This window comes from Talpa europaea (assembly GCF_964194135.1).
Source record: "Talpa europaea genome assembly, chromosome: 3".
In the NCBI taxonomy this organism is placed as follows: domain Eukaryota; kingdom Metazoa; phylum Chordata; class Mammalia; order Eulipotyphla; family Talpidae; genus Talpa; species Talpa europaea.
This window is the reverse complement of record NC_140069.1, coordinates 125,561,958-125,576,998: the sequence shown is the minus strand read 5'-3', so window position 1 is coordinate 125,576,998 and position 15,041 is coordinate 125,561,958. Positions and strand designations below refer to the sequence as shown.

The 15,041-nt window shown below is 40.7% G+C and overlaps 1 protein-coding gene across 5 annotated transcripts in view; it reads right to left on the bottom strand.

The window, feature by feature from the left end:
- The window catches only part of ST7 (suppression of tumorigenicity 7), a gene marked incomplete at both ends in the record, with an annotated part of 223,862 nt that extends 217,827 nt beyond the window's left edge, over positions 1–6,035 (bottom strand). For all 5 annotated transcript variants that reach the window (XM_084230815.1, XM_084230816.1, XM_084230818.1 and 2 more), the window contains one exon: positions 5,885–6,035. In XM_084230815.1, coding sequence (XP_084086941.1) covers positions 5,885–6,035 — 151 coding nt within the window. The remainder of the gene's footprint in view (positions 1–5,884) is intronic.
- Between the last annotated feature and the right edge of the window lie 9,006 nt (positions 6,036–15,041).

The window sequence follows — 15,041 nt, the reverse complement described above, 5'->3', positions numbered from 1 at the left end:
GCTTGTGTAAAAACTCAATAAAGGGTAACTCCTCATCCCTTCCTAGTTCTAATCAACAGATGGACACGCAATATTATTTTTAAGATATGACTTCTACCATACATGCTCCTTGCCCATAGTGAGAAAAAGATACATGTGGATGCATCAGTGAATAAAGCAATACATTAGAGGATGTCAATTATTCAGCACAGAAACTGAGAGGACTACAAATGACATGAGACCGTGTCCAAGTAAAAATTAAAGGGAATAATGCAACTTCAGTTTTATAGGCACCTACCTCTCCAAATGAATGGATAAACAAACCAATAGATAAATGAATTAACCAATGAATATACAATGGTTCAGAGTGAGATAAACAGACAAGAACCACCAGGCATATAAAATTATGTATGTGATGGGGCCTCCCTGGTGGCGCAAAGAGTTAAGCACAGCACTATGAAGCTATCCACAGCCTCTGCAACACAAGTTCAACCCAGCCAGCCAGGGAGATACCCACATGGCACAACAGACCTTTCCTGTCTCGCCCGCTGCTCCCCTCAGCAGTGTTTTCAGTCAATCTGCCTATTCTGCTCCCCACTCTACCTCTGGTGAATCTTCTCACCCTCCTGCACCTCTGGCCTGTACCCCAGCTCTTGTATGCATAAATAAATAAATCTTTACAAAAAAATAAAATTATGTATGTGCTATACTCAAGACTCAATGCTAAATGTTATCTTATTTAGAATTATTATAAAACAGAAATTACCGCATCCATTTTATAAATGAAAGTCTTACAAATCATTTGTCCAAAATTACCCAACAGATGGAAAATTGGAATTTGAACTCAAATCTTTTAATTTTAAATCTAATGCTCCTGCCATTGCATCACACCTTGTATTTATTTCTTTCAACAGCTAAATATACTTTATGGAGAAAAAAATATTCCAGAAAATTGGCAAAAAATCAAATTTCTATTACATTAAAACTATTTTACTCTGGTTCCTCATGTAAGCCTAGAAATCATTTCTATTTAGAAAGGGGAATATGCAAATACATGAACTTAAAATTGTGCTTAAATACTTCAAATCATTTCAAATTATGTTTCTCTGTATTAAGTTGCATATTGTCTGACAACATTGTTCAGAAACTTTCCCAATCAGAATCCTTTTATTATCCCATACCCCACAGACAAAATCTTTTTCCATGTTGGAAGAAACCCAAGTGCCATTCTTACAGATACGAGGTTCTTAACCTTACAGTAAACATTTAAGGGTAATCTTTATAATTTAGAATCAGCAAACACAATTCCCAATCTGATATGAAGTGACTATATGTCAGGTTCCAAAGCCATTCACTAAAGGACAATGTTACTGCTGAGTCACCACAACCAACTGAAATAGCTTTTCATTCATTCAACAAATACATGCTGAGGACATGTTAGAGTCAAAGTCTCACTGTTCTAAACCCCGGAGATACTCAATAAGACAGAAAAAAATAAAACAAATATGGTACATACTCTCATCAGGTTTATAGTCACATGAGGAACAACTATGAGAGAGATAACAAGTAGCAAAAAAGAACAATAATGGTGCTAAGTGCTATGCAGAGGATTCAACAAATCTGGTGATATTGTAGTGACTGGACAGTCATTTTAAATTGGGTCATGAGGGAAAGTGTCTCAAAGGAAATGAATTTATGCAGAGTTGCCAGTTTTCAAAGACTGTTGCAAAAAATCAAGCTAGGAAAACATTCTTGGTGGGAGATCCCCAAGGCAGGAACAAACGAGGCGTGTTTCAGAATTAGATTGAATCACAACATGTCTGGAGGGTGGTGACCACCTAAGAAAGAGTGCTGAAAGTTCACAAAGAAAGGGTAGGAAGGGGTTAGATCATCAGACTTTTTAAGCCAGGGCAATATATTTGAACTGAAGAAGGTCACATAAAAACTGAAGTTGAATTCACTAACAATTGGAGTCCAAACTGGAAAGAAAAAAAAAAAAAGACATATACTTTCATCAAATCTGTGTATTTGCTTGGTTCTACACTACACATAATGAAATCTATCCCAAGACACTGAAGCAGAATCCTAAAAATAGAAAGAACCATAAGGGATGTATAGCTATCATTGTATATATATGGAAACTGACAGCTTAAGAAAAAAGCATCTTTCAGACTATTTCACTAATGGCTGAGAGAAACATCTCCAAAAATGAGTAAGGGTGACAAAGATGTCTGAGATATAGCCTAAAATCAAAGCAACAATAACAAAAAAGTCCTTTTATGTGTTCATAAACTGGACCACCACAGATACATGTGACGCATCATAGAATTTCCTAAGTTTTTCTGACAGCTTCCGACCTCCATCTAAAGCTGAAGACTTAGAGGAGGTACAAATTTAGTAATCTGTTTGATTAATTCCCACTCTTTCAATCTCAATTCACTGGGTATACAATAAATTGGATTCATTGATCCAATGAATGGTAAGGATCTACCGTATGCAAGGAATTATACTAGAAAACAAGGAGCTAGAATATAGCAGAAGCTATAAAACATGTATACAGAGAGACACATACACCACTTTCAACTGTATTTCCTCCACTTTTTTTTTAATATTCATTTATTTATGCATACAATAGCTGGGGCACAGGCCTGAGATGCGGGGGATGACAGGATTCACTAGAGACAGAGTGGGGAGCAAAACAGGCAGAGGGACTGAAGTACACTGCTGAGGGGAGCAGCGGGCGAGACAGGAGAGGTCTGCTGCACCATGTGGGTTGCTCCCTGGCAGGCCAGGGATCAAACTCATGCTGCAGAGGCTGTGGATGGCTTCATAGCGCGGTGCTTAAGCCCTTGCGCCACCAGGGAGGCCCGCCCCCACTTTCTTAGTGCACTGACCTGCACTTTCACGTCTTCATGGCTTTATTCGGAAGGCTCATTCCAATGTTTCCCCAACTCAGGACCATGGAATTCTCAGGTTCCAAGGCTCAGTTCAAAGGAAGCTCCTATCACCGTGCCCCATTCTACCTTGCATCATGGGAAGCTGTACCCCTGTTATAAACTCCTTATTTAGCCTGAGTTTTACAAATGTTTTTATCTTTCTCATCACAGCACCTGTCACTGTGCCTTATGCATGAGAAGCATTCAAGAAATGAAAAAAAACTAGTTGAGTTAAGCACATTTACCACAAAATATGGTCAAACAAAGACAGAATACTAAAGTTGCCACAAGTTATCAAGATATTAAGAACATGCCAAGTATTGTAGATACCCAAAATGAGTCTGGAACATTTTTACCAGATTACAAAACCTTAGAAGTGCAGCACTGGGCCTGTGTTAAAAAGCCCTGACTTCTGGCTACCTCACAATGGTAGCCTCAAGCTTCCGTGAAGAAGAGGCGTGCACCACCTGCAGCTCCCTAAAAACAGCTCTAGATCCAGTAGCCTCTCCAGGAACACTTGCCTTCACTGTCACGGGAAAAGAAGGCACCACAGAGCTTAGCAACAGCACAGGGCTTAGCTCTCTCTCCAAGGACAAGTTCCATAGGGCAGGGTAGTTCCTATCTTGCCCTGGCAGGAGGGGAAGATATCTCACTAACTCAAGTATAGATTTTTGTCCTAAAAGGGGATAAGGGGACAAGGAGAGGGGGTTAAATTGATAGTAATCTTTTGACAGTTTTCCAACTTTAACAACTTAATTTTATTGAAAAGGGAAAAAAAAAAAGGTGTCTGCCATTGCCTTTTGAAAAACCTAACTACTCTGGGGTGGTTCATTGCCATAATTTCACGCTCATAATTGATGCCATTGTCTTCCACCCACCCAGTTTCTCACAGAAAAGCAGAGAGGTAAGAAAAACAGAGAGGTGTGTCTCCTTTTACCTTCCTTTATGACTGAAATGTGCAAAAGCCACACTGTAAACAGAAGGCCAGCATCACTGGGGACAGTAATCTCAGGCTCCCTCTATTACGTGTCTGGTGAGGTTCATCAGTCCAGATGGCCTGTTTGCCTTCATATTTTCTCTCTAATAAGGCCAAATGAGAAATGGCCCTATACAAGTTAACTAAGACATTTTCAAGAAAAGCTAGATTCAAAATTACTGGGACAAAACCTAATAACTTTCTTTCTTTGAAACTACACACTTTCTCAGTACATACTCTGCTTCCCTATTCTGTATAAAACACTGGTATGTGGTTCTTATGGGTACATGGACATAGACACACATGGATGATTATCTAACTTACTTTTTAAAAAAAGGGATATACAATCGTGTTTGAAGCAAAAATGTTATATGTGTAGTAAATGACATACATTCACTTTTTTAGATTCCAACAATGAAAATTAAACCCACTTACCAAAAAACATAAGGTTCCATTGCCACATCTATTCAAACAACCTCACTTTAGCACTAGAGTTATACCTTGGAAATACATTTGCTAAAGCAAGGAAAATAGTGTTGTGGCAAACAGCACTGCAAAAGATGAAAACCCTGGTCTCTGGAATGACTGAATGCAAGGGCTGAGCAATGCCTATTAAAGAGGTAAGATAGTTTGAGGGCGCAGAATCCTACCTGCCTCCCAAAAAGTGTGTATACTATCCCTAGGGGTACTCTGAAACAAATGGAAATAGGAAGTTAAAGTAACCAAGATGACTGAAGCTTAGTATTTAAAAGCACAAATATTTAACAAAATAAATACACTAGCCAAGTCTTGCAAACGTTGTTTTAGTGCAGTTAACAACAAAATGCATTTCCTGACCTGGGCACCCAGAGTATGTAAGTCACACACCTGGGAGAATATACACATTATCAATACATTACATGTACACATAATCACACTCACACACACACACACTGTGAAACTGAAAAACAAGACCCGAGTCTCACAACTACCAGCAGACTTCCAGATGGACGGAAACCCTTCCTGTAAAATATACTCTGTGTTTCTGAATTCTCTCAAGAGTCACTGTTGGTTATTTTTTTGAACGATTCAGTGGGCTGCGTGCAAGTGTGTGAGGCCCCAGTTCCAGCTGCTCTCTGCGGGGCTCCCTTCTTCATATGTGACCACCTTGACCTAAGACTCTGGACATGGCTAATTACCAGGATAGTAAGATCACTGAATCCGTCATAAATTCTAGATTTTCCGTCTCTGTCACTCGACATTCCCTTTGGCAACCTGACACGTCATCCACCGCCCCAAAAGTACCTTCGGGAGTCCCTCGCCTCGTCTACACCAGAGCCACACCGCCCCCTCCCGGGGTGGGGGGCGCGCGACCCAGAGCGGGTGGAGGGCGTCGCCCGGGCGGTCGCGACCCCCGGATCCCGGGATGGCCCCCGGGGCGGGAGAGGGGGTGGGGGTGTCGCCCGGGCGCCCCTGAGCCGCACCCCACGGGGGCGCCCGCGGCCGGCCGAGTCCCGCGGGCGTAAGGAGGTCCGCCTCGTCGGACTTCACTTCACGCCGGGCACCCGCGGCCGGAGGGAGTGAGGAGGGCGCGGTGTGGGTCTGAGGCGCCCCCGGAGTTCGCGGCAGACCCCCGAGGGGCGACGGCGTGAACTCGGGCGCTCCGGCCGCCCGTTCTCCTCCGTCGCCGCCGACCCGCACGCGCACAGCAGCCGGACCGAGCCGGGGCCGTCGCCGCCGGCCGGGCCCGCCTCGCGGCGTGTGCCCGGCGGGCTCCTCCTCCGCGGGGCCGCTAGACCGGGCAGGCCCCGCGCCGCCCCCGCGCGCCCTCCAGCCTCCCCGGCCGCCTGAGGCGCGGCGTCCCGGGCGGGCGGCCGCGAGCGGCCGAGCGCGGGCCGGCGCGTCCCCGAGCGCGCCCCCAGCCGCCCGCCCCCGCCGGCCACGGCCCCGCGCGAGTTGCACGAACTTTCCCGGCGGGGGAGGGGCGGGCCGCGGCCCGGCGGCCGGGCCTTACCTGTGCTGAGATTGTCGTTGATCTTCAAGGGCACCCGCAAGATGTAGACCAGGAAGAGCACGACGAAGAACCACACGGTCCAGAGATAAGTCCAGGACCAAACTACGCAGGACTTGAGCTGCTCCAGAAAACCCGTGCCCGCTTCAGCCATTTTTCGGCGCTGCTCTCTGCTGCCGCGGCTCTCGGTGTCTGCCGGGATGATTCACCGGCCCCGAGGCGCTGCTCCCGCCGCCGCCCGAGCGCCCCCGAGCCCGCCCGCCCGCCGCCGCCGCCGGGGTTTCGGGAGCGGCGGGAAAACGCGCGCGGGCCGCGGGCGCGCGGGGCTTTTCTCTCCCCCCAGCCTTATTGCTAACTCCCTACAAGTGGCTTTCGTGGAAGGGTCACGTGGTCGCTGCCCCCTCACGTTCTGATGCCATTTGTGTTTGTTACCCTAGTATTTGGAAAGACAGGCCAAGTGGCGCCCTGAGGGAAGCTCTTGACATAATAAGGATAACTCGAGTGTGGGAAGGGCTTACTCTGGGCCAGGCAGGATTCCAAGGCCTGCAGACTCTCATTTAATGCCTCCGACCATCGCCAGGGTCTGTATGGGGCAACTGAGGCACAAGGCAATTGTGTGATTTACCATTCAAGCACCCCCAAAATGCAGTCGTAAAATGATTCCAGGGCTTGGAGATCTTCCACCCTACACCCTACTGGGGGTTGTTTGGTTTGGTTTTTGTTTTTTCAAAATTGAAGCTCAGGAGGGATGAATGAACCTGGAGCAGCTACAGATAGATGTGTTATCACCCAAACCTGAAAGCTGACATCATTCTATTAAGCACGGTTTAGCTTGCCCAAAGCTACTTACCTTTGTTTTTTATTTCCCTTGAAGTAATAGCAGAGGGGTTTTCCAAAGAAATCTTGACATGATGGTTTCAAAATCAGGCCTGTGTTGTCCTCATAGAATGTGTTTGGAATTTTCTCTTCTTCAATTTTATGGGAGAGATTGAGAAGGATTGATATTGATTCTTCTTTGGCATAATTTACTATTGAAGCTATCTGGCTTTGGGATTTTGGGGGTGGGGGGGATTTTAATTACTGTTTCAATTTTGTTACTCATGGGTCTCTTCAGGTTTATTATTTCTCCCTGATTCAGTCATGGAATGTTTTATGTTTCTAAGAATTTGTCCATTTTTTTTTTTTTTAGATTATCTGATTTGTTGCTATGTAATTGTTCATAATATTGTTTTGTGTTTCTTTGTTTCTATGTATCTTTCGTGACTTCTTTTGTTTCTAAGTACCTTTTTTTCTCTTACTTAATGGTCTGACTGAAGTATTTCTATTTTGTAAATTTTTTTTAAAGAACCAGTTTGTGGGCCTCCCTGGTGGCGCAAGGGGTTAAGTCTCACCACTCTGAAGCTATAGCCAGACACTGCAGAATGAGTTCCGTTCAGGCAGGCCAGGGAGCTACCCACATGGCACAGTAGACCTCTCCTGTCCCACCCACTGCTGCCCTCAGCAGTGTATTTCAGTAGATCTGCATGTTGGGCTCCCTACTCTGTGATGATTTCTCTCTCTCTCTCTCTCTCTCTCTCTCTCTCACACACACACACACACACACACACACACATACACACACACCCCTCTGGCCTACACCCCAGCTCTTGTATATATAAATAAATAAAATAAATCTTTTAAAATATAAAGAACCAGTTCGTGGTTATGTTGATCTTCAAGCTGTGTTTTTGATCTCTATTTTGTTCATTTCTGCTTTAATTTTTATTTCTTAATGTCTACTGACTTGATTTTCTTCATTTTTATATTTCCTTATTTTTGAGTTTAGATTTCTTGTGTGTGATTCTTCTTGTTACCTGATGTAGTTTGTATTGCCATAAACAACCCTTTTATTTTTTTTTTCAGGTTTAAAATTTTTATTTTTTTTTTAAATAATAAATTTTATTTTTATATTCCCCATACAATTGCAATCCCCCCATTCCAACCCCAATCCCTCCCCTCCCGCCCCCCATCCCCCCAAAAGTGTCTCTGGTTCATAGTTTTTTGTTGATTTTGATTTTCACTTTCTTATAGTTATTCATTTTCCTGGTCCCTTATTTAAGTTTTCTAGATTCCTGCTATGAGTGAGACCATCCGGTATTTTTCTTTTTCTTTCTGGCTTATTTCGCTGAGCATGATCCCTTCCAGCGTCATCCATGTTGCTGCAAATTGCATGTGTTTATCTTTTTTGAATGCTGAGTAATATTCCATGGTATATATGTACCACATCTTCTTGATCCAGTCATCTATTTTTGGGCATTTGGGCTGTTTCCAAAGCTTAGCTATTATAAATAGTGCTGCTACAAACATAGGGGTGCAGGTGCTCTTTGGAATGGATGTTTCTGTGTCCTTTGGGTAAATACCTAGGAGTGGAATTGCTGGATCCTATGGAAGCTCTATGTTTAGTAGGTCCAGAAATCTCCACACAGCTCTCCATAGTGGTTGGACCAGTTTGCACTCCCACCAACAGTGCAGAAGAGTTCCTTTTTCTCCACACCCTCGCCAACATTTGTTGTTGCTAGTTTTTTTAATATGTGCCATTCTCACTGGTGTAAGATGGTATCTCATGGTAGTTTTGATTTGCATTTCCCTGATTACAAGGGATGTTGAACATTTTTTCATATGCCTGTTGGCCATTTGCATTTCTTCTTCAGAGAAGTTTCTTTTTAGCTCTTCTGCCCATTTTTTGACTGGATTATTTTCTTTGTTGTTGTTGAGTCTCATCAGCTCTTTGCAGATTTTTGTGATCAGTCCTTTATCATTAGTGTTGTGTGCAAAAATGTTCTCCCAGTTGGTGGAGTTTCTCTTTGTTTTTGTTACTGTCTCTTTTGCTGTGCAGAAGCTCTTTAATTTGATGTAGTCCCAGCTGTTTATTTTTGCCTTCACTATCACTGCTTTGGGTGATGTGTCTGTAAAGATGTCTTTGATGTGAATATCATGTAGTGTTTCACCTTTATTTCCTTCTATGTATTTTATGGTTTCTGGTCTTATGTCTAGTTCTTTAATCCATTTTGAGTTGATTTTTGTGCATGGTGTGAGGTAGTGGTCAAGCTTCATTCTTTTGCATGTAGCGACCCAGTTTTCCCAGCACCATTTATTGAACAAACTTTCTTTGCTCCAATGCATAATAGTCTTTGCTCCTTTGTCAAAGATTAGTTGACCATAAATCTGTGGGTTTATTTCTGGATTTTCTATTCAATTCCATTGGTCTGTGTGTCTCATAAACAACCCTTTTAATACTGCTTTTGCCACATCTCATAATTTCTGATAACTCATCTCTTTATTTTCATTCAGCTCCAAGTATTTTTTTTACTTTACCTTTGATTTCCAATAGCTAGTCTGTAGAACATTGTATTTGTAATTTTCTTCCTTTTTCTTTCACTTGATCTCTAGTTTCATACTATTCTGATACAAAAACGTGTTTGATATGATTTCAATATCCTTAAATTTTTAGACTTATTTTGTATCCCAATATATGGTTTGCCTTTGAAACTACCCTAGGAGTACTTGAAAAGAATGTATAGCATAGTGCTTGGGGGTCAAATGTTCTGTAAATATCTCACCCAATTTGTTATTTAAGGCCACTTACCTTGGTGATTTTCTGTATAGAGGATCTGTCCATTGCAAAAAGTGAAATGTGAAAGTCCCCTATACTATTGTGAGGCTACTAATGTCTTCCTTTCGGTCTGTTAACATTTGCTTTATATATTTTTGTGCATGTATATTGGTAATTGCTATGTCTTCCTGTTGTATTGATCCTCTTTTCATCATTGTGTTCATCTTTGTCTCCTGTTCTTTTTTGACTGGAAGTCTATTATCTGATATAAGTATAGCAATTCCTGCTTTTTAAATTTTTCCATTGACTTTAAGTACCAATTTCCATCACTTGACTTTAGTCTATATTTGTCTTAATAGCTGAAGCAAGTCTCTTGTAAGCAACATATTATTGGGTTTTGCTTTTTAATCCTTCTGGCCACTGTCATTTTATTGATGCATTCATTTCACTTACATTAAGGAGATTATTGATATTTAAGGGCTTGCTATTATCCATTTTCCTTTGGTTTCCTGGCTCTGTTTATTTACTTCCTTATTCAATTTTTGTGCATATTCTCTACTTCATTTTATTTTTTTTAAAGATTTATTTATTTATACATCTAAGAACTCGGGTACAGGCCAGAGGTGTGGGGGGTGAGAGGATTTGCCAGAGACAGAGTGGGGAACAGAACAGGCAGATCGACTGAAATACACTGCTGAGGGGAGCAGCAGGCAAGTCAGGAGAGGTCTGCTGCGCCATGTGGGTAGCTCCCTGGCTGGGGCTCAAACTCCTGCTGCAGTGGCTGTGGATAAATTCATAGGTTGTATCTTAACCCCTTTTGCCACCAGGGAGACCCTCTACTTCAATTTAGAAAGGAGCATTCCTTTCAACATTTCCTGTAGGGGATGCCTAGAATTGGCAAGCTCTTCCAGCTTTTGTTTATTTAGGAAAGTCTGTATTTCTCTGCCATATCTGCAAGAGTGTCTTGTAAGACATAATATTCTTGGCTAGCTGTTTTTTACCTTTGAGTATATTGAATATATCATTCCCTTTTCTCCTGGCCTATCAATTTCTGCCAAAAAGTCTAATGAAAGCTTGATGGGAGTATCTTTATATGTGTTTGTACTTTTTTTCCCTAACTGTCTTCAATATCCTGTCTTTGTTTTGAATAGTTTCACTACAATGTGTCTGGGCATCTCATTGCATTTAGTAATGAGGTGTTCTATTAGGTTCATGAATTTATATATCCAGTTCCTCTCCCAGATTTGAGGGGTTTCCCAATGTTATCTCATTGAGTAAGTTCTCTGGTCTTTTCTCTCTCTCTTTGCTTTCTGTGTTACCCATTAGCCTAATGTTGCTTCATAATTTGTTTTTTACATCTTATTTCTCTTTTCTTCCTTTTTGGAGCCTTTGTGCTTTGCTCTTTGTGTGTGTGTGTAGAAGAATAGGGGTATAGTCCAGAGGTGCAGAGGGTGAGAGGATTCACTAGAGACAGAGTGGAGAGCAGAACAGGCAGATTTACCAAAATATACTGCTAAGGGGAGCAGCAGGCAAGACTGGATAGATCTGCTGCACCATATGTGGGTTGGCTCCCTGACCAGGGATCAAACTCAGGCCTTACCAGTAATAGCACTGAGACTTAACCCCTAGGCCACCAGGGAGGCCCCTGCGTTGCTATCTTCAAGGTCACTGATTTTGGCCTATTCTCATAAAATACCGAACACATGGAATTTCAGTCATTCACATGTAGTTGAAAAGATGACTTAGCAAAAGACTTAGATAGAATACCCTCAAGATGTAATACTGAATAAACATAAGAAAGAATGCATTTCCATAATTGACTTATGCATATATCTTAATCTTACAGTGAAAGATTCACAGTAAGTTTAGAAATGTTACAGTGAAATACAATCATTCCTAAAAATGGTATCATTTTGTAGTGTTTTACATAGTTTCTATGTAGTCTTTTATAGATAGTCCTCACTCACTAACAGTCCTTAATATCCCTGATTTGTTTAAAAATTCAAAATTATTTTAATAAGATAAACTTTGTTGATATACGGAATTGATAGTAAGAATGCAAATAGAAAAATGAGAGCATTTTATAAAGAATCTGAAGGCAACCTAATGATATCTTCACCCTAAGAAACTGCTCCAGGTAATTCCTCATTTTCAAATTAGAAATAAAATTCTTTTAGAAAGAATTAGAGTCAACACAACCTTCACCTTTATACTGCTGAAATTTAATCAAGAAGACAGACCAGAAAAAGATTAATGAGGTTTTTAAAAAACAAAACAAAACTGAGAGATCAGATGTTTTCAACAAAAACAAGAGTGGAACTAATATAAGGAACCCTGAAGTTCTGTCTTACGAGGGTCTTTGTTTCCTAGGCTAACCAATCACTACTGGTAACAACATTATCTACTCTATATTTATTTATTTACTATGGTGGTACTCACTATCTTCACTCTTGATCTGGTGCTCTGATGCTCTAATACACAATTTAAATAGTGTAGCAGTGATATAGTGTACATTTCTTTTTCTTGATAATCAAACTCAAAATATTTCTCTTTGCAGAAATTTTAGTCAAATAAAAATCCATTATTTGAAATTTTCTATATATGTTAAACATCATCAGTTATCCCAATTTTATTATTGTATTTTAAAACTGCATATTTTTGGTCCAAGACTGGCTGGAATTTCAAGAACCAGAGTCACAGAGACTTCTTTGTGTAAAATTATATGATTTCAGGGCCTCCCTGGCGGTGCAAGGGGTTAAGCACCGCACTCTGAAGCAATAAGTAGCCTTTGCAGCACAAGTTCAATCCCTGGCCGGCCAGAGAGAAAGCCTGTCTTGCCTGCTGCTCCCCTCAGCAGTATATTTCAGTCAGTCTGCCTGTTCTGTTCCCCACTCTGTCTCTGATGAATCGTCTCACCCCCCGCATCTCCGGCCTGTACCACAGCTCTTGTATACATAAATAAATAAATCTTTAAAAAAATTACACAATTTCAAAAATAACCCACACTAGTGACAGCCATCTTAGAAAATTCCAAGACAAATATAAAAATAATGCGTTGTCTACTTATTTGCTATATTGTGGTTCTGGCTTCAAATTTTAAGTTCATGTAAATAAATTGCCAAAGCAACTGATATATTTAGACACAACAGCTCAACCATCTGTTGTATTAAAAAAATCCAGAAATCAGGTTAGACTGATGTTATAGAATTATCAGTAGAATTAAGAAAAATCTGATTTTTATGGACACAGAGCATTTCTGAGAATCTATTCTTTAACCAAGATGTGTTTATTTACACTTTATCAGTTACATGTCCCTTTGTTCTCCTTTTTAATATGCACAACTATTTAGGCATGTAAATTAAAGTGGAAATTTCAGCAGCCTCCCTGGTAGCACAGGGTTTAAAATCTCAGCACTATGAAGCTATCACCAGCCACTGCAGCATGAGTTTGATCCACAACCAGGGAGCTAACCCACATGGTGCAGCAGACCTCTCCTGTATCACCTGCTGCTCCCCTCAGCAGTGTATTTCAGTAGATCTGCCTGTTTTGCTCCCCACTCTTGTCTCTGGTGAATCCTCTCACACACAGCACCCCCGCACCTCTGGCCTACACCCCAGTTCTTGTATGCACAACTAAATAAAATAAATCTTTCCAAAAAATAAAGTGGAAATTTCACAATAATCTGTTTTATTTGGCCTATGTAAAAACCTAATTTGAAAAATGAAATAAAGAAAAATAAGACTATTTTTATCTTAAAGTACATTGAAGCTAGTGTTAAGTATTTCACTTGCCCAGCTAAGTTAATTATACTTTTATATTAATTCTAAACTCTTTACTTTGCCTTGCAAAAATTACTTCAGGTTTCCCTTTTATTCTGCATTTCAATGCTATTGCACAGCTGCTAAATTTAGCACTGTGTGCACTTTTAACTATAATGGCTTTTATCTCCTTGTTAATGATGACAGTTTGTGAATATGGATTATAATTGAAGCTGTGGCTTCCTTTGAGTTCCCACCACCACCAATTTGTCTTTATAGGACTATTTCTATTGTATATACATTTTCTTTTTGATTAATGTTTGTCATTCATCCCTTGAGCTAAAGATGCCCACATATTCTGTTAATTCAGTTTGATATATCTTGTCCTGTTTGATTGGACAAATTAGCAAATAACTTGAAAAGCTTAGATTAAATTACCAGCATTTATATTTTTTGTATATAATGTTCAGTGGTCCATTTTCTTACATTAGACCTCCTTCTGGGCCCAGCTCAGGCCAAGCTGAATTGAATTGAAATGATTTTATTGAATCCGGGAGTGAATGGGTAGCATGTGATGTTTTTGACCTGTCAAGCAGTTTGGTTTTCTGGACTCATAAAATGTAAGCAATGTGTAATTTTCATGTAAGAAAGGACCAACTCTTGTAAACAGCAGGGGACATTTTTTCAGTTTGAGGAAAGAGCTTCTAGCAGACTCACAAGATAGGTCTCCATCTCTGAGCGGGTTTTTAACAGACATTTGTCTGACCACCAGCCTCATCTGTAAACTGAGAACAAGAGTAGTCTAAAGTGTTTATCATGTACCAAGGAATCTTTGCTGAACATCGAGGTTACATAAGGTTTGCTGATACTTTCCCAGCTTTAACACTGAAGTTTCTGTCCTGTCTGTCACAGCTGGGCTAAAGACATCCACGTTTTGTAAGATTCTGAGGCAGATCCCACTCAGGCAAAACTGGGAGATTAGGACATTGGTTTTCCATACTGCCTAGTGGCCTTTTTCCCCCTCAGCTACCTAGGCCTCATCTATTCTTTAAATTTCTCACAACTATCAATTTAATTATACATAAATAAAATTTATGTTACCTCAAAAAGTTGCTCTATCAAGTGCTATTAACAGATACCAGATATCAAGCTATAAAATAAAATTCTTCTTCTTGATTTCCAGGCACCAGCATATCTTAGGAATCACAGGGCCCTGACAGAATCTTAATATGCTGATAAGCTTAAATTTCCTCATACAAAGCAAGAATCAATATGAGTATATTATACATCTGTAGCTTAAAAAAACACACAGCTAAGAGAGTGTATCCATAAAAAATACAGGCTAAAAACAATCTATACCTTACTGTTTATTTCATCACTAATTTACTTACTAGAACTGTAAAAATAAGTAACCACAAAGATTTAATAAAAATGTCTGAGAAAGAAACTTAATGTTGAATAATTATTCTCTCTTCTAAAACTAAGATTTTCATTTTAATCACTGAATGGGGAGCAGAACAGGCAGATTTACTGAAATACTGAGTAAATGAGAGGAGCAGCAGGTGAGACAGGAGAGGTCTGCTGTGCCATGTGGGTTAGCTCCCTGGCCTGCCTGGATGGAACTCTGCTGCAGTGGCTGGCCTTGGGTTGCTCCATAGTGCTGCATCTTAACTCTTTGCACCACCAGGGAGGCCCACCCTCCCCAACACTTATTTCCAATCTTCAATAGCAATTCTTTAAAAATACACTTACCCTGACTGAATAAAATCTTAAATAACCACAAGTTTAATTTATAGCATGGTGAAAATGA